The sequence below is a fragment of the Equus przewalskii genome, chromosome 3 (assembly GCF_037783145.1).
Source record: "Equus przewalskii isolate Varuska chromosome 3, EquPr2, whole genome shotgun sequence".
NCBI lineage: Eukaryota > Metazoa > Chordata > Mammalia > Perissodactyla > Equidae > Equus > Equus przewalskii.
The window spans coordinates 32,318,284-32,341,539 of NC_091833.1; the positions used below are offsets into that span (position 1 = coordinate 32,318,284).

The window sequence follows — 23,256 nt, forward strand, 5'->3', positions numbered from 1 at the left end:
GCCGGGGTGGTGGGGTCCAGGACCCCCTACAAATCCCCAAGGACCCTGAGACAGGGCAGAGATGGTTGTGTTCTGCCCTGTGTGTGGGTGGGGGGCGGGACTCGAGGTGGCTAAGTGGTGTTTCAAGAAGATTAATGCAGCATTGGCAGGTAGGGAGGGCGCAGCATCAGAGGGGCGGGCCGGCATCCAGAGGCTTGCTGCGCAGGCGGCTGCTGTGGGACCCAGGCCCTGGGGGGGAGACCTGGCCCCCAGCACCCCTCCCCAGGAGGGTCCACGGGGCCAGCTGTGTTTGCAAAGGCGCCGTTCCCACTGAGTCCCAGCGACCCCCTCCCGGCGAGGGGCCACCCAGGGAAGCTGACCAGGGCCTCCTCTGCAGAAACTTCGCCAGTTGGGCCTGAAGACGTCCTCTGATCAATGAGCCTCTGATGTCAGTGCCCTCGGCTTGCCACCAGCCCAGGATGGCTGAGTCGGAGAGCTGGCGCGCTCCTCGGCCCCTGCTCTGCTCTGACCCCAAAAGAAAGGGCAGCAGGGTTTGCCCCCAGGCTGCTAGGATTAGACAGCCAACTGCCAGACGGGGCAGGGAGAGGAGAAGAGGGGAGGCCCTGTCAGGCTTATCTGGAAAAGGTCAGGACCCCAGAGCAGGCAAGACAAGGGATGGGAAGGGATGGGGGGGTGCATCTCCACCAGGAGCCAGGAAGCAGGGCGGGTGGGCCTGGAGCCCTCCCCCGAGGCCTGGACCGCAGCTGCCAGCCTGGCCTCCAATCCCAGGAATCTGGCGGCCGCCACAGGAGGCCGCCTCTGACCTGGGACAAAGATACAAGTCATCTTGGGTTTCTCTCCCATCCCTTAGAGGGTCACACAGCCGACCTTGCCGTCTCCCTCACGGCCATAAAATGTGCCATTGTCCCAGGACCCGGTAGTCCTAAGCCCTTGACATGTGGGGAGCGGGGTGAAGGCAAGGGGTGGGCTCCTTCCCAGGGACCCCCAGGTCACCTGCATGCCCCGAGGCTGGGGATGACTCCACCTCAGCCCCCAGGCATCCAGCTTCAGCGTGTCTTCGCACGGCGACGGACAGGGGCTGATGGTGCTGCCTGGAGCCCGCTGAGCCCAGAGAATGTGAGCCCGGGCTTGGCGCTGCTCCCTGGTCCCCAAGAATGACAGTAGCCGCCGAAGTTCATGAAGAACTCGCTGTGCCCCGGGCCCCGTGCCGCCTCATTCTGTCCCGTGACAGAGGGCCGTGCTGTCGGCCCCACTTTCCAGACGAGGAGACTGAGGCCAAGCCTTCTGCTCCTGTCCTGAAGCAAGCTGGTGTTCAGGCTTCCGCTCTCATTGTCCTTTGTCCTCAGGCCCTGGGGGCTCTGATTTCACTGCTGGGCGACCCCATCGCTGTCTGCTGCTCCGTGGTTCCTAATGATGCCTGGACAGTACTCATTCCCCCTGGATGGAGGGAGGCAGGCAGAACACAGCCAGGTGACAGCCCTGCCACCGCAAACACTGCCCCCCATGCCCCTTTCTGTTCTGTCTGCACCTGCACGCTGGAACAGGTGGGAATCCATCATTTACCACTTCCTGTGACTTTAAGATTCAGTATCCTCCCTGGGAAGTTGTATTCCCGGTCCCTGCTCTCAGAGTGGAAGGGACGACTCTCCCAGGAAAGGGCATTGGGACGAGGAGGGCAGGATTTGGGAAGCAGCAGGAGCTCCCTGGCAGGGGCCACCCCCAGCGCATAGAGGTCCTTTGTGCAAATTAGAAGGTGCCTCTTCCTCCAGGCAGATAAAACCCAGGCCTAGCTGAGTGCCGATGAGCAGAGCCAGGGCTAGCTTTCAGCTCCCATTTGCCATTTCAGCCAGGTGCTTTTGTGCAGTGAACAACTCCGACAACAGTACTTGGCGGCCCTGCTCCCTGGGCTCCTGTTAGCTCCCATCACCACCACCCCCGGTTGGCTGCTAGGGGCTCAGAGCACAAACCTAACACCACCCAGCTGTCCTTTCACTCCGGGGAAACCAGGGTGCTCTTCTCCTCTGCCCTGCTTAGTATCTTTTGCCCACGTGCTTAGTGGGGTTTGGCTGGGATCTATTAACTCACAACAAAGGGTGGTTTAGAGGTGGAGGACTCTAGAGGTCATTTACCCAGTGTGCCCATTAAACAGATGAGGTCTCGAAAGTCAGGGTGGCCCTGGGCAAGTCATTGTTCAGACTGTTTCTTTCTCCTTGTCTTGAGCCCTGGCTGTGTGGGGCGGAACAAGTGTTCACGCCTCCTTCACACACGAGGGTGCCGGAGCCCAGGGCACGCTGCCCAGGCTCACACAGTGAGTTAATGGCCCAGTGGATTTGCGTCTACACTGCTGTCTCCTCCCACCAGGCAGCAGACCCCGCAGCTCCCCGGGACCCCGTTCTCTCTCTCTGTGGGATGAAGAGGAGGGGCCCCAGGGCTCACCTTTACCCGGTGCCTGGCCTCATGGCCGGCTTCCCCCCACCTGCTCCACACAGGATAAGCTGGGGCGCCCTTCCTGCCATCGGCAAGGCGAAGTTCTGCCTGGGGTGGGGGTTCTGCCTAACCCTGGGGTGGGGGCGAAGGCTGTGCCCTGCCTCTGGCCCAGCCCACGTCCCGGGTCAGATAAGATGTTCCCCTATGGCGCTCTGGTCTGAAGTCCCGAGCGTGTTCAAGGTCACAGGAGCTGGCCTGGGGAGCCTGTGCGTCCCTAATCCTGACATCAGCTGGCCTCAGCTCTGGCTGCACACTGGCACCGCCTGCATCCTAGAAATGCCGATGCTGGGGCCCCATCCCCAGAGATGCTGGTGGGGCTGGTGGCCAGTGGGGCCCCAGCCTGGTGGCCAGCTGCAATGAGAACCACCCTCACATCCATGGGAGGGACACAGGACCCTGTGGATGTGGAGCCTGGTTGTGTGCTAGTCTGCTGGACAATGAGGAGAAACTCCTCCATCAAATGCAGCGTGATGCCAAGTCCAGCGCGTAGCTTCAGAAAGCAAACTGAGGCACAGAGGGTGGGGCCTGACGTGACAGGAGGCGCATGAGCCCACAGGGAGCCCTCCTGATGTCATCTTCCAAGGCATGATGGGAGGCGGGAAAGGTCGTGGTCCTGTGAGTCTGAACTTTAAGAAAGATATTGACAAACTGAGGAACATTCCAGAACCTGGGACTGCGATGGGGAATGAGCTGAGGAGACCGGGGTGGGGTGGGGCCGGGGGGAGATTCTGCTGAAGCAGAGCAGACTCAGGGGACCGATGAAGTAGTCTGATGACAGATGGGGAGGAGCTTGGCCCAGGGGGTGGCGGTTACCAGATTTCAGCTCTCAGGAGCAGTCCCGGCCCCAGGCCAGCGTCCAGAGTGGAGGGAGGCCCCGCGGTTCTCTGGGAGCACGCCTGGGACAATGCTGAGTCAGGTTTCCTCGGAATAGTGTTTCCAAGGGCTCTTGCCCGTGCTGAGGTCCCTGCACCGGGGCCCTACTGACATTCCGGGCTGGATGATGGCTCTCGGGGGGCCGCCCTGGGCATTGCAGGGTGTTGAGCAGCATCCTGGCCTCCACTACTCGATGCTGGCAGCACCCCCACCCCATTGTGACAACCAAGAATATCTACAGACCTTGCCACGTATGCCCTGGGGGGAGAACCCCCGCCCCACTGAGAACCCCTCACTTGAACAATAGCTCTCTGCCGTGCGGCACCTGGTGCTTTGGAAAACCCACACACCTGGGGCCACGCCTGGAGGTGTGACTTCACTGGTCTGAGTCCTGCCCTGGACAACCTTGGGGGGAAGCGGCCCCCGGGGGGGTTCTAATGTGAGACCTGGGGGTGGCTCCAGCAACTGCGCCCCGATTTAATTAGAAGCACCTGGGATTCTCAGGCTCCGGCAAGCGTGAGAAATGCCGCCTGTGTCTGGAAGACCCTTGCGGCCGAGGCTGCAGTCTTCAGGGCTGGAAGGACCTGGCTGCCGGCCTCGCTGGGACCTCCTGTCCTCCCGCTGGGTGTCCTCCACGCCCACGCCCCCTCCCAGCTCTCCTCTCAGCTCCCGGGTCTGGGCCTCCGCTCACCTCCCCCACCTTCTCCTCCCCTGACTTTATCCCCGCCCCCGCCCCCGCCCCTCCACCAGCTCGGGGAGCCCGCGGCGCGCCCGCCCCCTCCTCCCCTCCCGCCCGTGGCTCTCAGCGCGGCGTGATTTAGTAGGCGTTGGAGGAGAAAGGCAGCTTGAAGAGTCGCTAAGAGCCTCGATGCTCGCCAGCACTTATCTGGAAAGGAGAGGCCAGCGGCCCCTGGGAGGGAGCTGGGGTGTAAGGAGGAACACACCTCGCCGCCCGGCAGGGGCCTGGCCCGCCGCCATCAGCACCACGCTCTGCAGGGCCGCTGGCACCACAGGCTACAGGCCCCCACCGCCCCCGCGCGCACTGTGGGGCTGCTGCTCCCGCTGAGGGCGGAGGGGGAGGCAGGGGTGCCCCAGCAGTCGCCTCCTGCGGGGGGCTCAGCTCCTGCAGCCCTAAGTCAGAGAGCTGAGAGACCCCTGGGTTAGGAGAGATGTCAGGTGGGCTGGGAGGGAAGCGTCCTGTGGCGGCTGACTGGCTAGAGGGCAGCAGGGGAGGGCCCCCCACCCCGAGCCTTTTGGTCGTTTGCCTGCCCTCCTCTCCTGGTGCCCGGCCCCCCGCCTTCTCCTCCTTCCTGATGAAAAATACAAAAGGAAAATGCGCCAGTGCCCAGGTCTGGGGAGCCCCAGCCCGCGGGATGGAGAAATGAAAAGCGGCCCCAATTAGAGGCTTTGGTTCTGCAAACTTGATGCTCGGCACTTGAACTGTCACGGCGGAGCCTTAATTAGCAGCGGCGGGGGAGAGGTCAGGAACAACTCAGCAGTCTTGACAAGCGCGTTATCAAGTGCAGGGGAGCGGGGGCTGCCCGGGGAGCGGGCGGGGCGCCGGGGAGGGGGGCAGCGCGGGAGGAGGACGATGGGGGCGCCGCGGCGCGCGGGAGGTGGCGGGGAGGCGGCGCGCGGCCCCAGCCGAGCGGGAAGGGAATAAAATGGTTGCTGCGAGGCGGCCGCGCAGCCACGGCTGGTGGTGCGTGAAGCCTCCGGAGAGGGCAGGGGGGCGCCGGGCGCCCCTGGGGGCGGCGTGAGAGGTTGCTCGGGTCTCCCAGGCGCCACGGCACCTCCCCCAGGGCCCTGCAGCAGCCAGGGCGCACAGCGGGCAACGCGGGTGGACGCCCCCGGCTGCTTCTGACCCCCAGGAGTACCGGGGCTCCAATCCCCGCCCTAATTCTCCAGCCCCCTTTGGGGACATCCTCGGCTGTCCCGTGACCCCCTCGGCCCCCCCCCCCCCCCGCTTGGCACTTCCCCAGGTTCCCAGCCCCTGGCGCGCGGCAGGCAGGAGGAGCGCACGGCGCGCTTGGACGCCCCCCGCGGCCACGCCGCCGGCTATGCCCAGAAGCCCCTCCTAGAGTCCCCCGGGTCCCCGCAGCCCAGGCGGGGGCGGCACAGCATGCTCGGCATGAAGACCTGGTCGTCCCTGCTCCAGAACCTCAGTAAGTGCCGGGCTCACCTCCCGCGGAGAGGGAGGGGGGAGGGCCCAGGATGGAACTTTCTTTCGGGGGCACCACCCGCCTGCCTGGCCCGCTGACCCCAGATTACCTCTGGGTCACGGACGTGCTCCCCAGGCAGGCCTCCCGCTGCTGCCTCATCGTGTCAACACAGAAAAGAAGCCAATCGATTTTTTTCAAGTAGAAAAGCGCCAGCTGCCCGCCTGTCTGGCCGCGCCTGGGCATGTCCAGGGGCTTGGGGGGGAGGCGTGGAGACTCACCTTCAGATCTTGTCCAGGCGAGGTGGCCGGCCTGCACGGCCTTGCCGCTCTGGGGGCCTGCGTTATCATAGCTAGTTAGCAAGCTGGGCTAGGAGTGTCCTCCTTGGCTGGGCCCTTTGTGCCAGCAGGAAACTGGGGGGACCGAGAGCCTGGAGCAAAAACAGGAGGGGGTTTCCCCGTCTTTACCTGCACACAGGTGGGGACCAGGGCTGGGATGTGTGGCTTCCCCTGGGTTTCACCTCAGCGTGCCCCCTTCCCAAGCTGGGCTGGCATCTCCCTGGGCCCGTCCCAGCGCCGCTTGGGAGAACTTTCTCAGGGTGTCGAGGCCGTGACCTCGCCTTGCGTCGCCTTGCCGGTGCACTGGTTGGGCAGGAAGAGGGTGAGCAGTGTCACGGCGCCCGCTGTGGGTGAGTTGGCGCTCAGGCCCTGTTGGAGAGGGTCTAGCGGGACTGAGGCCCAGGGGCACCCCTGCAGGTTAAGAGTGTGAAGGGGGCATCGGGCAAGGCGGGGCCCGCCCCCCCCCCCCAGGTCCTTGGCTGGAAGGGCAGGTGGAGGGGGTGATGGAGAGAAGGCAGCAGCTTCCGTCAGGGTGGTTCTGGTAAGAGGCTGGGTGGGACGAGAGGCCATTAGCGCAGTGCGCCACCCCAGCCCCAGGCCGGGAAAGGCCGGACACCCTGATGTCCAGGCACCTCCCCTGCGGGCCTTTCCTTCCAGGTGGGCTGGTTCCTGGAGAGGGGAGCGGTGGGTGGAGCCCTCCTGGCCCCAGCCACCCCCTGGTCCCTGCTGCTGGGGCTCCCGGCCCCTCCCCTGCCTCGCCTCCCTCCCCGCCCTGCGCCTCTCTGTGTGCGCCTCTCTGCCTGTTTGAACTGCTGCTTTGAAAGCTTTTTGCCTTTTGAGAACTCAGGGGGGGCCGAGTCGCTGTGGAGAGGTCGTGAACAGTTGACGATTATAGTCTAGTGCGTGGAAAGAGCTTAAAGCAAACCCCATCCGTCAGACGTCGGCTTTGGCGGTTTCCAGCGCTCTCCTGGGGGGCTGGGTGGGGGCTGCAGCCTCGAGGAGGGGCCTGTTCTCCTTTCGGCTCAATGAACCTACAAACCTTCCTCCTGTCCCCATGTCTGATTACCGCTCTGTGCCGCTGGCTCCCTCTGACTGCCCGTCCTCCTGGGCTGGCTGAGTGGGGGTGGTGGGGGAACCTGCCCCCAGGAACCTTGGCAGCCCCAGAAGGCCCCTCCCCAGCTGTGTGCCCTTGGCCAGGCCACATGGCACCTCAGAGCCTCACTTTCCCCAGGGTGTACGGGGTGGGCGGGGGGACGTCCACAAGGGTGTGCGCCACCTTCAGCCCCGTGGACCGTGTCCTTGGCCCACAGTGTGCGGTGGTGACCTCCTGGCATCGCCCCGCGCCCTCCTCGGAGCTGATCTCGCTGGAGCTGGCAGGACCTCGCTTTGTTCCCGAAAGCCCAGCGAGAGAAGCAGGAGGAGAAGGCTGGCCCCAGGGGCCTGTGTGAGAAGGAGCTAGCTCAGCTGCTGGCTTCTCCGTCTCGGAGGAGCCCTTTGCAGACTTAAGCAACGGCTCTGTCCTTTGCTGCGGTCACCCCTCAGGCCTCAGGGTGGCTTCGGGAGGAAGGTGCTGGCTTTGTGCCCTCTTGTTTTTGCAGGTGAGAAAGTTGAGGCTCAGAGAGGTTCAGCTCACTGCTCAGGGTCACACAGCTAGAGAGGTGGTGAGGGAGCCCTGGCAGGCCCCCTGCAGAGCCACTTCCTCCAGTTCCAGAGGGACCTGCTCGCCGCACCTCGTCTCAGTCTTGGACGGCCCCTCTCTGCCAGCAGGATGCAGCCATCAGGGAGAAGTCCGGGCTCTCCTGTGGCCTGCCCCCTACCTACCATCCAGAGTCTCACCCGCCGCCGCCCAGGTTCTCCAGCCAGCTGAGTCCTATGTCCTGTTTCTGCCATGGCCTGGCCATTCCTGTCTCCGCTTAGGACCTCGGCCACTGGGGAGCCCCACAGCATAACAGTGATGAGTAGTAGACCCCTGAGGTCCTATCCTCCTTATTGCTGTGTGACGTGAGGAAGATGACCTAACCTCTCTGTGCTGCAGTCTCCAATCGTGGTTCTGCCCTCCTAGAAATAATGGCATCAGTCCAGTTAGTGATAGCAACTGCCTGCTGTCAGATTCGTAAATGTGAATGACTGTTACTTTTTCTCCCACCTGGAAAGCCCTTGCAGCTTCTCTTTGTCGTCTCTCCGTTCCTCAAGGCCTAGCTGGAAGGCCACTTCCTCTGAGAAGCCCTCCAGGTTCTGCCCAGCCATAAGCCGTCTCTCCCGCCGTCTCCTGTCCTTGTGGCCTGTATTTTTTTTTTAGGTGGAATCTGTACCTTTGTACCTGTTTTTTCTGTCTTGTTAAACAGAAATTCTGTGACAGAAGATCCTTTCCGTTCTCGTCTCAGAATCTCCCAAGGTGATGGGGATGCAGTAGGTGCCCAATAAATGCCTGTTGGATGAACCGAGGGCATCCGTGTTTCTGGCCAGACCAGCGTTCAGTCCCACTTGCTCCCCGTTCAGTGGGCGCTTGGCTCTGATGAGTGTTGGACTGACAGTGCAGTCAGCGTGGATCCTGGGGATTGTTCACATGGTTCCAGGTCCCCTGGGTGGACGAGCTCACTGGTGGTGGTGAGGGCTCCCCCTGGGGCTGAGAGGGTAGGGTCGCACCTGGACAGCTGGGTGTCTGGGGGGACCACACGGTCAGTTGCTGGAAGGACGTGGGGTGGATAACCCCGAGAGCCGGGTTGGGGTGACCTAGCTGCCAGGCACGCTGCAAGGGACGGGGCGCTGGGTGGCAGGGTGCCATCATCATGGGTTGGAGTCAAAGGCTGGGGCAGTGGGTTATTCCCAAAGCAGGGTCCCGGGGAACCCCCAGAGGGCTGCCTGGGGCTGTCAGAGCCCAGGGCCCCGGGCCGTCGTGCTGGTGCTGGTGGACCCAGGCCGGGCTCCCCCCAATGACGGACCCCGGCAGCCGAGCTCAGCGGTCCTCCCTCAGGTCAGCAGGCGTGGGAGGCGGGGATGGGTGGCCACAGCGTTGCCAGCGACGCAGGCTCCCCATGAGTGACGACGGAGGGAGCGTCCTTTGCGCTTTTGTCTCTCAGTAAGTAAACCAGACAAGCAGTTTGCAGGTTTGCACGTGAGTTTTGCTCTCTCTAGGGGGAAAAGTCTCTCAGACCCGCAGGCCGGCAGGAAGAGGCAAATTGAGAGGTGGGACTGAGCGGGTGGTGTAATCGCCAGGTCCTGGGCCAGGTGCGGTCCTCAGCGGCCGGCTGGGAAGGCCGGGCCTTTGCTAGTCCGCGTGTGGCGCCTCCCTCTCGCTGCTGCCTGCTCTGCCGGTGAGGCCTGCCGACCTGGGGCCCGATGGCCTGGGTTTGCATCCCAGATCTGTCTCTTATTGGCTGTGGCGAGAGGCTTAAACTCTCTGTGCCTCAGTTTCTCCTTCTGTAGACGGAGGAATAGTAACGGCACCTGTGCTGCTGCAGGTGACTACTGCTTCGTGAGAAACCGCCCCAGCACGGTGGCTGAGAACAGTGACAAACCTTTAGCTCACGCACGAAGCTGGGGCGCAGCTGGTTCTCGCTCGGGGTCTCCTGCTGCTGCAGGCAGATGGGGGCTGCTGGGCCTCTCCCCTCCCCCACCCTTCCTGACCCAGCCACAGTGTCCGCCCAAGTTTAAGGGGAGGGGACTGAGACGTCACTCCGCATGGAAAGAGGGTCAAAGAATTTGCAGACGCGTCTCAAAGCCCTGGGTCCGTCCTGGGGGTGTTGGGCTAAGCGGGTAACACGTGTGAACAGAGCTTAGAACACGGAGCGTGGGAGTGAAGTCCCGCTCTCCTCGGAGCTGGGCCCCCCAGAAGTTCTTAGCATCTGAAGTGACTTGGGAAGTGGGCAGAGGAGGGCAGGTGGCCTGGAGTGTGGGAGGTCTGGGGTCGTCGGCCCGCCTGCCCTCGTGTTAGGATTCCCTCTCTGCCCACCCCCTTGTTTTCCGTGACTGTGGACCTTTCGAGACTGCTCCCCACCTTCCTGCCCGCGTCCCTGGTGCCATCGCCCACCTGGAAACTCTACAGAGGTCCCCACGGGAGGTGGCCTCTCCCCTGCCGGGTCTCTGGTGTGTCCGTGTCCGGGGATCCTTGGACCACAAGGATGGGGGATGGGGGCTGCCCTGGAGGAACAGGGGAGTCCAGTAGCAGGTGTGTGACCTTGGGCAAGACCCTTCCCTTCTTGGGAGTCTGCCTCCCTGACTCCAGGAGGAAGGGCTGGACCAGCTTCCCAGGGCTCAGCGACTCCCTCAAACCTGGAGGACGAGCAACTGAGCCGTGTAAAGGCAGGTGGCCCTTCTGAGCCCGTGGAGGACTCGCCTCGGGCAGCTCGGGGCAGGGAGGGCTCGCTCGTCCTCTCTGCTCCCGTCTCCCCGCCGTGCTGTTATCCAGAACAGCAGTTGGCACAAGTGACTGTCTTTTCCCTGGAAGAAAGAGGCGTTAATGCCAGTGTCAGCCTGCCGATGACTTTGTCCCTGGTCTTTACGGGGATGGTTAGTGTCCCCAACTTCGTGTCCACCCGAACCACAGCTAGTGGCCTTGTCTGGAAATAGGCAGTTAGTTAAGGATCCTGAGCTGAGACCCGCCGGGATGAGGTGGGCCCTAAACGCAGTGACTGGCGTCCTGATAAGAAGAGAAAACAGACACGGGGGAGGCTGTGTGAGGACGGAGGCTGAGATTGAGGGGAGGATGGCCACAGCCAAGGGACGCCTGGGGCCCCCAGGAGCCGGAAGAGGCAGGAAGGACCCTCCCCGGGAGCCTCTGGAGGGAGCGTGGCCCTGTGACCCCTGGATTTCAGACTCCTGGTGCCCAGACTGTGAGAGGGTAAATTCTGTTGTTTATAGCCCCCCATCTTGTGGTCACTTGTTCTTGCAGCCCCAGGACACGAATACCCCATCACCGCCACCTTTATATTATTTAAAAACACGTGGTGATTAACAACGCTGCCTAATCTCCTTCACGGCCTCCCAGGACCCGCCGTGTTGAGGGGTGTCCCAGAGAACGCAGACCTGGCCTCCGGGACCTGCCTCCCACCGCCCCGGCCTCTGGTCTTCAGTTCAGGCAGGAGAGGGGAGCTGGTCTGATGGGAAGGGGGACCAGACTGCACTGAGTACAGGGGCTGGAGACCCAGCCCTGCCCCGGTGGCGGCCCTGGCGTCCTCTGTCTCTGCAGAAGGTGAGGGACGCCCGAGGCCAGGGTGGGGTGGAGAGAGGAGCCAGGACCCTCTGCCTGTCGGAGCCCCTGGCCGGGCAGCGGGGTACTCAGGACCCTGTCCTCACCGTCATCTCTGATGCAGCCGGGGCCCCCGGGCTTGTCACTCTTGCTCATCTCCGGCCTGAGATGCTGCCACCTCGTCTGCCCCAGGTCCCCCTGGGCCTCACTCTGGGGTGAGGCTCACAGGTGCTGGAGCTGGGGTCTGCTCTGCCGGAGCCCCCTCCACATTGTTCACTTGTTGATCACCTCCCACCCTCTTCTTGAAGGTCAGCAGCCTGAGCCGGCTGGTCTGCTTGCCGCCCTATGCCCAGCACACAGAACATGCTGGACCGAGTACGTGCCTGAGTCCTTGACTAACATGAAAGGACCTGTGGGGGCAGCAGTGTCTGCCCCTCACCTGGCCTGCCCCCTCACCTGGCCTGCCCCCTCACCTGGCCTGCCCCCCTGCACGTTCGTCTGTCTCTTTGGAGCACAGAGCCCTTCAACCATGTAATTGGAGCTCATCCCAGCAGTCATTGGACAAACCGCATCCAGCGGCTGGGCAGAGGTGGAAACGGAGGCCTGGGGCAGGCTGGTGTTTGCCCGGGCCCCCACAGGCGGGCGGGGGCAGAGCTGGGACCCGAGTCTCTTTCCTGGGTGAAGTTGTCAGTCGGGGTCCGAGCGTGGCCCAGACCTGCAATCCCTGGCCCCTGGTCTGTGATGCTCCGCGTGCTGTCCTGGCCCCGCTGGCCTCTGGGTGTTTCTTTGGTGCCTCTTGTTGGGATCCTAAACCTGTCACAGGGGTGGCCCGACAGCCGAGGTCCCTGGGGCAGAAGGGCATGGGGAGCCGTGGGTCCAGGAGGCCCGTGTGGGCCCAAGAGGAGGAGGCTGAGCTGGCGGGGGCGCAGCCCTGTCCCCTCAGGTGTCAGAGTGGAGAAGCCCCACGACCCAGTCAGTGTCCCTTTAATTAGAGACAATTGAAACAGCCATGGTGGCAGCTTGGCAGCTGTTTTAGGAGGAAGCAGAGCTGAAACAAAATCTAAAAAATAAAAAGATAAACTAAAACCCGGTGAGTTTTAATAGAGATGATCTCCTGACACGGCATGCGGCCGTCTGGCAGACACCCGAGCCCACGGGAGCTGATTCGGGGGAGTGGGGCCGCAGGCTCCTGCTGGTGGCCCAGAGCCGGCGTGTCCTCCTGGCTGCCCTAGGCCCGGCCCCCATTTCACAGACCCCATGGGGCGCTGCCCCCAGCTGCCCTGAACACAGGGCCCGGCTCACGGCCTTTCTGCTGGGAGCGAGGCCCCGGTTCAGGGGCTGCCGACGGCGTGGTTCTGCTGGTGCCAGAGGCCGCCAAGCATCAGCGGTGGCGTTTGAGGGTGTGGTGGCTTCAGATGCAGGCGCCACGGTGTGAAATGAGGACGAGGACATTCGCTGCTTCATGCCACATGCCGGGGTCTCCGGCTGTTCCTTCAGCTGCGTGCATTAGGCTTCCACGTGCGGCTGGACCCTGGTGTGGGCCTTGATGGCTCGGCAGTAAAGTTTGTTCCCTGTGTCACTTGGGGGGCGCAGAACGCTTCCAATGAGTGGCTGCATCTTAAGGCGCATCAAACACCATTGACATTTAGGGCGAGTGCTTCTTGGTGGGGGGCGTCCTGTGCATCGTGGGACATTGAGCAGCATCCCGGGCCGCCACCTTCTAGATGCCAGAAACATCCCCCCGGTTGTGACGACCAAGAATGTCTCCAGACACTGCCCAGTGTTCCCTGGGGGCAAAATGGCCCCGTAGAGACCCACTGGCTTAATGTCAGTGGATGAGTGTCCTGTGCCTGCCATAACATCACCACGAACTGGGGTCTTAAAACGACAGAAATTTATCCGCTCGTAGCTCTGGAGGCCAGGAGTCCTAAATCACCGCGCAGGCAGCAGGGCCGTGCTCCTTCTGAAGGCTTGACAGGAGAGGGAAATTTCTGAGAATTCACGTGGTCAAGAAACGTTTCAGCTCCTCCCTGGAGCAGGAGCCTCACCAGGCCTGGGTGGTGACCCGATGGCCCAGGACGGGTCCCAAAGCCATCGGCCATCGTGTGACTCACGTGAGATGAGTTTAATGAGCTTCTGACCTGGGAACCAAGGCGAAAGGGGCCCCCCTACCCCTCCTGGGCTCCCTGGTGACTCGGTCTTCCCTGTGCCCTACGGGGAGGGTTCCAGCCACCAGCTGGGGCAGTGGGCGTCTCCACCCGCTACGTGGGTGCAGGTGAGGGGGCAGGAGTTCTGGGTCTGGAGCTTGTGTTCTGGGCGGTAAAGGAGGAAAGGGGGCCGCTGTTGAGCGAGGGAGTTGTTTGAAGGGGGAGGTGCTCTGGGAGCCGGGCTGAGTCTCGGGTGGGGACGGGGCTGCAGGGTTGAGCTGGAGCCGTTAGTGTCCTGGAGCTGCTGTCACGAAGCTCCACAAACGGGGGCTTCAGCACAATGTTCATTCTCTCCTGGTCGTGGAGGCCGGAATCCGGGGTCCAGGAGGGCTGTGCTCCCCGGGGGCTCGGGGGTGGGGGCCCTTCCTCTCCACTTCCAGCTCCTGGCAGCTGCCGGCCTACCTCGCCTCATGGCCTCAGCTCTCTGCTCCGTCTTCACAGGCCTTCTCCTCTGTGTCTTCTCTTTTTCTCGTGAGGATGCTCATCCTTGAATTTAGGGCCCGCCCAGATGGTCCACGGGCGTCTTATTTCAAGATCCTTAATTTCATCTGCAAAGACCCTTTTTGCAAAGAAGGTCACATCTGCAGGTCCCACGGGTTAGGACATGGACCTGTCTCCTGGGGGGACCACCATTCGGCTGTCATGGGGGGTCAGTGAAGACCTCTGCGGGAAGTGGCTGTGCTGGAGCCGGTTGAGCTGATGTCTGGGGGCGAGCTGCAGGCAGAGCGCGGTGGGGCAGAGCGCTGAGTGGGGACGTGCCGGAAGTGTTCCGGATCAGTGAGGAAACCAGTGGGTGGGGACAGCGGGGTGGGAGGAAAGGAGTGGGGTATGTCTGCGAAGTATGTGGCCTTTATGGGGGTGAGGTGGGAGCCCCAGGAGGTTTTGGGCAGAGGGGGGACACAAGCCTACCTCCCTTCTCATGGGGTCATCTGGTGCCACATGGAGGAGGGAGCCCGGGGACCAGGGCAGAAGCAGGGGGACCCGCGAGTTGGCTACTGCACTGGTCCAGGCGGGAGGTGCTGGGCCTGGGCCAAGCGAGGAGCAGAGAAGGGAACGGAAGGCTGTCGATTTGGGCCTTCATCCGGGGAAGAGCAGGCCTCGGTGCAGCTGCCTGCTCCCTGATGGATTTCTGATTGTCTTGTCTTCTTCCCAAACCGCCCGCCCCGCCTCCGCCCTCCTCCGCCTCCCCTTCCCCACCCCGCCACGCCTCCCCTTCCCCACCCCGCCACGTTGGCAGCTGTTGTTCCTGGGAGCAGGGAGAACAGCTGGAGGTGCAGGGAGGGAGGGGACGGGGGACTCCAGGCGGCAGGGTCGCCTGAGGGGCTGTGCCAGCCCGGGCAGGGAGTCACATTTCATTTCTCTCTCTGCAGCATTTCCCACAATTAAACCCGAGTACCTTGTGCTGATGGCTTAACCCGGCCTCAGGGAGAGCGCGTCCCTGGCCTGTGACCCCTCATCACCATCTCTCCCCCCTCCCTCCTGCCCCCCACGGGGCCTTCCTGCTCTGCTTGCCCCTCCTTTCCCCTCTCTTCTCCGTTCCTCTCCCTCTCTTCCTCCCCCTCCTCCTCCCCCTACCCCCACCCCCTCCCTCTGCCCCCCCCAAGCTGCCCTCTGCCTGGAAGCTGAGCCTCCAGCCCCCGCCAGGCCTGGGGGAGCGGGATGCCGCGAAGTCTTTGCGCCAGTTTCCAAAATGAACGTTGCTTTTAATACGTCACCCTTCAGCCCTTATCTCCTCTAATTTATTGGCGGCACCCATGGCGCTGACGGATTCACAGGCTCGGACCTCGGCGTCGGGGGTTCGCTGTCCTCTCCCGCCCGGCTCTGTTCTCCAGACGGCTCGAGTTTATCTTCTGATTCCGCCAGGGCAACCCCACGTCCTCCCTGCCACGGCTAATGTGGCCCGGGGACCATAAATTGCGACTTGTAATAACATCCCTGATGGATTCATTGACCTGCTCCGGGGCCCCTGCTGACCCCTCATGGACAGAATCCCAACTTTTCTGTCTCCCTCCCCCTTACCTCTGTCCCCACCAGCCTTGTCCCCACCCCTGGGGCTGGCAAGGCAGGGCCATTTGCGAGGAAGTGCGAGTGTGGACAAACCTATTGCTAAATTGCTGGGTTTCTAACCGGCACTGGGGCCTCCACACGGCTGCGTTTTCCAGGCAGAGCCGTTGTCACCAGACGGACACGGCCAGGCCCAATGCTGCTTCCAGGAACTCCTCCTTCCAGCAGGGTGGACCGTGTCTGACCACATCGAAGCCCCTGGAGGCTGGGCCCCAGCTGCCCCTCGGGATGCAGAGGGGTGTCTGGAAGCCGACAAGGACAGGGTCACCAGTGCCTGTCCTTTTAGTTTGACCAAACGGAGGCAGGTGTCTGTCTCAGAGCCCGTAGTCATGCTAAGGATGATTATTTGTAATAACACCAGCCGGGCCTTCAGAAGCCAGTCTGTCTGCAGCGTGCCGTGGTCTGCCTGCAGTGCCTGGGCAGTTCGGGACCCCGTACATCCAGCTGCTGGGGCTGTGGGGCAGCGTCTCTCTGTGGCCGCGGGAGCCCGGGTCTGAGTGCCCAGCCGTGAATCCCAGCAGGATGCTCTTGGGAGGGAAGTGGGCATTTTGCCTCTGGCGGAAGGAAGAAGAGGCAGGAGCCCCGGGGGAGATCTTCCTTCTCAAGGCCTGTGAGGGCTTCTAAGAGCATGGCAGGCCCTGCCAAGGCCTGGGATGTGTGGCGGGGCTTCCTTGGCAGTTTGGAGGGACCCCCAAGATTGGGATGATATTCAGAGAATCGTGAACTGCGAACGGGCCAGGGGTGGCGGGGTCTCCTCACACCTTCTCATCCTCCACTGCTGGGGACATCTTAAGTGTTTGAGGTGCAGAATGGAGCAGGGAAATTTCTGTTGTCCCAGATGTAGGTCTTGCCTTTTGTTCTCCAGCCTCACCAGCCATTTTTAGTTCCTTAAATTCCCATCGACCTCATGGCCTTTGCACATGCTGTTCCCACTTTCTATAATGCTGGTCCTGGCTTTTCCCTCCCACCTAGTGTTTTCCAGTCCATTTTCTGGGCCCACTGTGTGCAGATGTGCTCGTGTGACTTCTTGGTTCTGTGCATCTCCCTGCCGAGCTGGGCTGCCCCAGGGCGAGGTCAGCTCTTTGGCTCAGGTATGCGGGAGGTGCTCAATAACAGTTCTGCACAGATGTTCCATTTTATGTGCTTCCTGACTCTTTAGCCAAAACTAAAACTGAGAGCCCCTCCACCACGCGCCGCCTGCTTGTGGGTGGTACCCTCCAGGCCAGGAGCCAGCTTCCACCTTGGTCAGGCCGTTCCCCAAGGGGACACCTCCGCCTGCCCCCACCCTCCATCCTCGTGCGTCCCACAAGCCTCCTGGGCCCTTGGGAGTCACTCGCCAGTCGTGGAATAGGCCTCAAGGATTTGGGGTTTTTTTAGCCATTTTATTGAGATGTTCACGTACCGTGCGATTCACCCTTTTAAAGTGCACAGTCAGTGATTTTAGTGTATTCACAGGATTGTGCAACTGTCAGCACTGTCTCATTCCAGGATATGGTCATCGCCCCACAAAGAAACCCTGTCCCTATTCTCCGTCGCTCCCTCCCTGAAACCACTGGCAACTGCGAATCTACTTATTTCTCTGGCTTTATTTTTTCTGGACATTTCATATAAACGGAATCATAAAATTTGTGGCCTTTTGTGTCTGGCTTCCTTCCCTGAGCATAATATTTTCAAGGTTCATCCACGTTGTAGCCTAAATCACTACTTCACTCCTGTTCAGGGCCGAGTAATATTCCACTGTGTGGATGGACCACATTTTGTTTATCTGTGCATCCACTGACGGACAGTTGGGTGGTTTTCACTTTTCAGCTGTTGTGAATGGTGCTGGGTGAACATGTGGGCACAAGTGTTTGTGCAGATGTGTGTTTTCAGTTCTCTGGGCCTCCAGATGTTTAACTCACTCGCTGCCCCTCCCTGTTTGGTGGACCCTGGGGACGCTGAGTGCAGTGGGGCGGCTCTGGGTGTCCATCGGCACAGTGGAGTGAACATTTCTTGAGTGTCGCCGTGTGCCCGACGTTGCCTGAGTCCGTTCACAGAGGCCTGAGCAGCTGTGGGGTGGAGCTGTCATCGTATCCCATACACAGTGGGGAAACTGAGGCCCAGGTCCCCTCGCTGGTGGCTGTGGTGTCAGGATTTGTCTCCTGCTCGCAGTTCTCCAGCCCCCACTTCCAGATCGGAGGACCCAGGGCTCAGAGGGCCCACGGGAGCTTGAGATGGCACAGCCGCAGCCATGCAGCGATGGGGGTGTGCCCCTGGTGGCCCCCGGGCCCCGGGCCAGTCCTGAGCACCTGGTTGAAATCTCTGTGCCCTTGCAACACCCTCACGAAGCCTGGACTGGTACTGTACCCATTTGATAGATGACGAAACTGAGGCACAGAGAGGCCGAGTGCCATGCCACGGTCATTGGCCTTCAGGGTCGGGACCGGAGCAGAAGTCGGGCAGTTTGGCTCCAGATTCTACCGCCTGCACCCCGACCTTATGCCGCTTGCACGAGAGGCAGAGGTTTGAGTGGTGACGGAGGGAAGCTCCGGGGCCCCGCTGGGCCGGGTGAGCCCTGGTCTTGCAGAGCCTCCCGTGTCTCGGTTTCTCGCTGGCCGTGTGCCGGCGGCAAGCCTGTGGCCTCTGGAAGCCTCTGCTTCTGCCCCCCCACCCTTACCTGCTCACAGGTCCCTGGGGAGCCCTGCTCCTGCCCCCATCCCTGGGCCACCTTCTCGGGCCTCGCCCCTCCTGGGACCCCAACCCCAGCCACCTCGAGCCGATCAGGAGCCTGTCGCCCGTTCCTGGTCTGCGTGTAGTGTCCAATTGCCCTCCTGGGAGCCTGAGCAGGGCCGTCCCCCACGGGGTGTCATTTCACAGCAGGTGCAGCCGGCGGGGGGGCAGCCGAGGCTCCCCGGGAAGGGTGGGCCCAGATTGGGGGGCTGGCACCACTGGGGGGCCCTGGGCCCCCAGCCTGACTTCTCTGCTTGATCCCCCAGCACCCCCTCCCTGAGATCTCAGCTTCAGGCCCACAGCCCTGCCCCCGCCTCCCTCTGCTCCTGGCACAACAGTCGCCTCGAGCAGCTGGGTTCCGCGCTGAGCGAGTGCCGGCGGGTCCCTGGGGAGCAGTGTGTGCGAAAACCACAGGTCCCTGTTACCCCTCCCGGGACAGCGTGTGCTGCCTTTGCTCGGATTTCAGTTTCATCTTTTAGCGTGCCCTTGCTCCCTCCCTGGGCCGAGTGTCCTCCTGCCTCCTTCTGGCAATTTTCTCTTTGCCAGTTGGCCAGTGCCAGCCAGTCCTGACACTGGCTCTTCCTGAAACAGCCAGACCTCCCTGCTATCGGAGCCAGGCTTCCTGGGATCAAGTCCGGGCTCTGACACTGGCCAGCTGTGCGGCCTCGGCACGGGGCTCAACCGCTCCATACCTCAGTTTCCTTATCTGTAAAATGGAGAAAAACGCACCTCCCTTTTTGAAAGATGAACTGAGACAAACCGCGTAAAGTGCTGAGTGCAGAGTCTGGCTCTCGGTCCGTGGTTCTCGTGATGGGGGAGGTGTCCCTGAGGCTGAGAGATGACATGGAAGAGGCAACTCGGGGTGGGAGGGTAGAGGGGTGTGATGCTTGAGAAGGGTTTTGAGGGGTATGTAGGAGTTTTCTAGATGGATGAGGCAGAGATGAAAGGGCATTCCAGGTGAAAGGAACCCCAGGCAAGGGTTGACGTTCATCCTCGGCAGCTGGATTCCTCCTCCTTCCAGGCAGGGAGTTGACTGAGATGTTTTAGTCGAGCAGAAAGCATCTGTCCTGTGTGCCGCGGTTTGGACGGTCCTTGCCTGTTGGCTGGAAGCGCTGGGTGTAGTTGGTTTCCAGGAGCTGAGATGAGCTGGGGTGGACGGGACCTGGCAACCTTTTTGCCTCGATGCCCCTAAATCTGCTGCCAGAGGAAGGAAGGCATCTTGGGGGACGTCTGCACTGCACTGGGCACTTTGGGACCCGCCGTGAGCAGCAAGGAAGAGCCACGCACATCAACTCATGTTATTCTCACGATGGCCCGAATGAGACAACGCATCTGTCTTAACCCCCATCTCACAGATGAGGAAACCGAGGCCTGGGGCCGTGGCTTGTGGCTTGCCCGAGGTGAGCGGCTGGGTAGTGGCAGAGTGGGGCGCAGCCCGGCCCTCCGCCCATGTCTGCACCCGGAGCCCCCGTACTCAGCGGCCCCTGCAGGACAGGCTGGCCTTCACCTCCAGGCCTGCTGGCTTCGCGTCTGGAGCCCTGATTCCTGACTGGGCCCCTGGGGGGCAGTGACTTGGCCTGAGGCATTTCACCTCTGGATTTCACATCCTCACCCAAAAATCAGAGCTGTCGCGGCTGACAGCCATCCTGGGTGTCCCGCCCATTCGGACGCTTAGGTGGCTGCAGGAGGCCTCTATGAGGGGAGTGCCTGGCACACGCTGGCTTTTGCTGTTATCCGGAGAAGATGTACGAGATGGTGAGTGGTCCAGTGTCAGAACCCCGTGGAACCTGCCGGAACATTCCAGAACCCTCCGCCTATGAGCTGCACTTAATCTGAGGGTGTCCTGGGTGGTACCCAGTCCTGCCTGGTGACAGAGTGCATGCGTAGTCCCCCTGGAGGAGGGGACAGACTTAGCCAGGCCTGGCGAGGTGGTGATGGGCGTATCCAGAAAGGCAGGTGCTCAGCCCAGAGAGCAGGGATGAGGGCCGGGCAGCCAGGGTTCAAATCTCCAGCCTAGCACTTCCCACTTGTGTGACCTTGGGCGAGTCCCTTCCCTGCTCTGTGCCTCAGTTTCCCTACCTGTAGGTTGAAGTGATAAGGGGCTGGCTGTGAGGGCTGAAGGAGCCCCTCGGGTGCCGTGGGCCCATCCTGGGCCTGGCGCACAGTAGGTACCCTGTGAACAGGAGTTTTGCTGCCCCTTCTCTCCCACCAGCCGATGCCCGGGCTCTAGGCCGCTGTCCCCGCCCACTTGACAGGCCCTGTGGGATCGAGTGTCCCCGAGGCGACAGGCTGAGACCCGTGGACCGCCCAGCCGCACACCTGAGAACCTGCTGGCAAAGCGTTTGCTTAATTAATTGACTTTGTGAGAGGGAGGCCGTCCCACGTCAGTCCACCCGCAGGTCTGGTGCTCGCCGCCGGATACAGCGAACGCAAGGCTAGACTTTAAATAAGGGCGCGGCCGTGGTCTGAATAATTGAAGCCCGTCGGGGAGACGGCGGCCCTTGTGAAGCGTCCTGCTGGCTGCAGCCAGCTGGCTCCTGGGCCCGTCCCTGCCGGTGGGGCTCGGTGTGGCTGACGGCCCCTCAGCCGCAGGCCTGTGTGCTGGTTGAAACCCTCCAGCAGCCCTCGGGAGGGGACAGATCAAGTGTCCCCATTTTCCAGAGAGGGAAACTGAGGCTGGGCGGTTCAAAGGTAGAGCCGGGCCTGGAACCCAGCGTTCTGAGCTCAGCGAAGCCGGTTCTGTGCTCCTCGCGAGGAAGGAGGTGGCCCAACTTTTGAAGCCTCTTGGGGATTGTGATTTTCACCCTTGAGGGTCTGCAGCGGGTGTTGTCTGTGTCCAGTGGGTTTATGGGGCACCCGCGACCATTTTGTGTCATGTGGGCACGTGGTCCCCCGACCCTGCAGGGACGAGGCCAGCCCGGGGTGGGCCCCACACCTCCCCAGCCTTTGCTCCATCCCTGGGCACGAAGGAGCAGGTGCCGGGCTCCGAGCGACGGGATCCGGGAGGTGCCGCGCTGCGTTTCTGCTGGTGATGGACGCTTCCTTCTGGGCAGAAATTGATTTTTTTAAAAAATTAGTTGATGTAATTATCCCCCCAGAAACCAAACAACTGGCTGGTCTGAAGGAGTAGCGAGAAAATCAAGCGGGGGGTACAGACCTGGCGGAAATCACGGATGTGGCCCTCGGGCGACAGAAGCGGGGGAGAGGCCGCAGCGGGGATGATGGCAGCTGACGTCCAGGCTCCCAAGTGCCGGGCCCGTGTGAAATGGCTTTACGCGTGTTTGCTCACCATCCTCTTTAACCCCGGGGTGAGAGCTGCTACTTCCCTGTTGTACAGATAGGGGAATGGAGGCACAGAGAGGCTAAATCACCTCCCCACGTCACACAGCAGAGCCAGGCCTTGGACCCGGGCTGCCTGCCCAGAGGCCCCTGGACCCCCAGCCCCCTTGCTCTTCAGCCACTCTCCTGCCCTCTGTGTCTCTCGGGGCAGCCCTTCCAGCTGTGGTCTTTGCCGTGCCGTGACTGTGCAGGGGTGCCACTCATGGTTTCCTGCGCCCTGGGGCAGCCATTGCAGCTTTGCTTTTTCCCAGAGGACAGCATAGGCCCAGAGAAGTAAAGTGACTTGCCTAGAGTCACACAGCAGGGTGTGGCCAGATCCCAGGCCCAGCCGTGGCACAGGCAGTTCTCAGGTCAGGGGGACGTGGGGAACTTTGTCTTCTCTTCCCTGTGTCTTCGCCCCCATCTTCCTTTCATTTTGGGGAGCAGAGAAGGAGGGAGCGAGGCCTGCTCTGTGCTGGGCCCGCCCGCCCTCCTGGGAGGGCAGCCTCCCTCTGGGCTGGGCCGCGCGTCGCCTGCATTAAGGACAGATGGATCACAGCTAATGAGCCTGCTCGCGCCATTAACACTCGACAGCCTTCCCGGGATTAAGCTGGGCCGCTCGTCACTCTCGAGGTGGCACCGTGACGGCTGGCTGTGCATCGGTGTGTCCTAATTGTTGCTGTAATTGGGAGCCTCGTGCGCCCTCCCCCGGGATGGACGGCAGGCGGGTGGGAGCCCCTCCACCCCTCGGGCACCCCTCGCACAGGAGAGCAGCTGCTTCCCCCACACCACACCCCGGGCCACCTCGAGGGGCCCCCCTCCTGCCCTGCAGCCTGCTGGGGGCGACCGTCTTACCGGTGGGATGATGGCGCCCCGGGCAGCACGGCCCTCCTCCCTGCAACCCCCATCACAGTCACACGCGTGCTCTCCTCCTTCCTTGCATTTTCACACATGTGTGTATTCGCACACTCACAAGACAAACTCATGCACACCCATGCAGCACGTCCATACACATGTTCACACATTGACACACTCACCTGTACTGTCTCCCATGCACATCTCACACACCTACACACGCCCATCCTCATATACGCTCACTCCCACGTCTGTTGTCTCGTGCATGCATGCACAGCCAGCACACACTCACATTTGCACACGGTTCACACAGTCTCACACGCATACACTTACACACTTGTGCAGCCAGGAACACATACACATTCTCCCACGTGTGCCCTCTCGTGCATTCACACACACGCTCATGCACGCACATCCCGGGAAGCCCCCAGGGGGGCACCATTCCTCAGTGCTGGGGTCGCACAGAGTCCCAGGAGCCCTCAGGTGTTGGCGTGTCCTGCGTTGAGGCCGTGTCGTGCCCACCCCTGTGCAGGGAGCCGTGCCAGGTGGGTCATTCGGGAGACGGCGTTCCTCGCATCCTGGAATCTGAAGGTGCTGCTCCAACGTGCCTCGCCTCCCCTCGGCCCCTTCGGTGGCTCCCACGCCCTGCTGTCCTGGGGCGGGATCTCTGCTCTCGCAGGGAGCCCCTCGCCTGCCCACCCGGCCTCCTCTCACTCTGATCCCCACGCCGGGACCCCCTTTGGGCCCCCAGGGTCCAGGCCCCGCCAGGAGCAGCATCCCTCTGTCGCCCCTCCCGCAGCCCTCTCTCCACCCCGCCCCGGGCACAGCCTTGGACCCCAAGTGCCTTCCTACTTCCTGACTCGAGGGGGTGGTGCCTCCCTCTCTCCTCTGCCTCCCGGGTCCTGGGTGCTGGGAGCTCCGTGTGTGTGTGTCAGGGTGAGTTTAGATGTTGCTACACGAAGGCCACAGTGTTAAGGCTCAGTTAGAATTTGTTACCGACATCTCCTGTGGTGGTTTTGTGCCAGTCCTGTGTCCACCTCAATTTCCCCTTGGCGTGG

At 62.1% G+C, this 23,256-nt stretch overlaps 1 protein-coding gene across 5 annotated transcripts in view; it reads left to right on the forward strand.

Annotated features, from left to right (window-relative positions):
- GSE1 (Gse1 coiled-coil protein) overlaps nucleotides 1–23,256 on the forward strand; it is a 408,425-nt gene that overhangs the window by 218,840 nt on the left and 166,329 nt on the right. The window contains exons 1-2 of one of the 5 annotated variants that reach the window (XM_070612428.1): nucleotides 4,734–4,840; nucleotides 5,343–5,525. The exons of the other annotated variants lie outside the window; for them this stretch is intronic. Of the exons in view, the coding sequence (XP_070468529.1) occupies nucleotides 5,483–5,525 (43 nt within the window). The 5' untranslated portion in view covers nucleotides 4,734–4,840; nucleotides 5,343–5,482. Of the gene's footprint in view, nucleotides 1–4,733; nucleotides 4,841–5,342; nucleotides 5,526–23,256 lie in introns of those variants that run through there. 5 annotated transcript variants of the gene reach the window in all.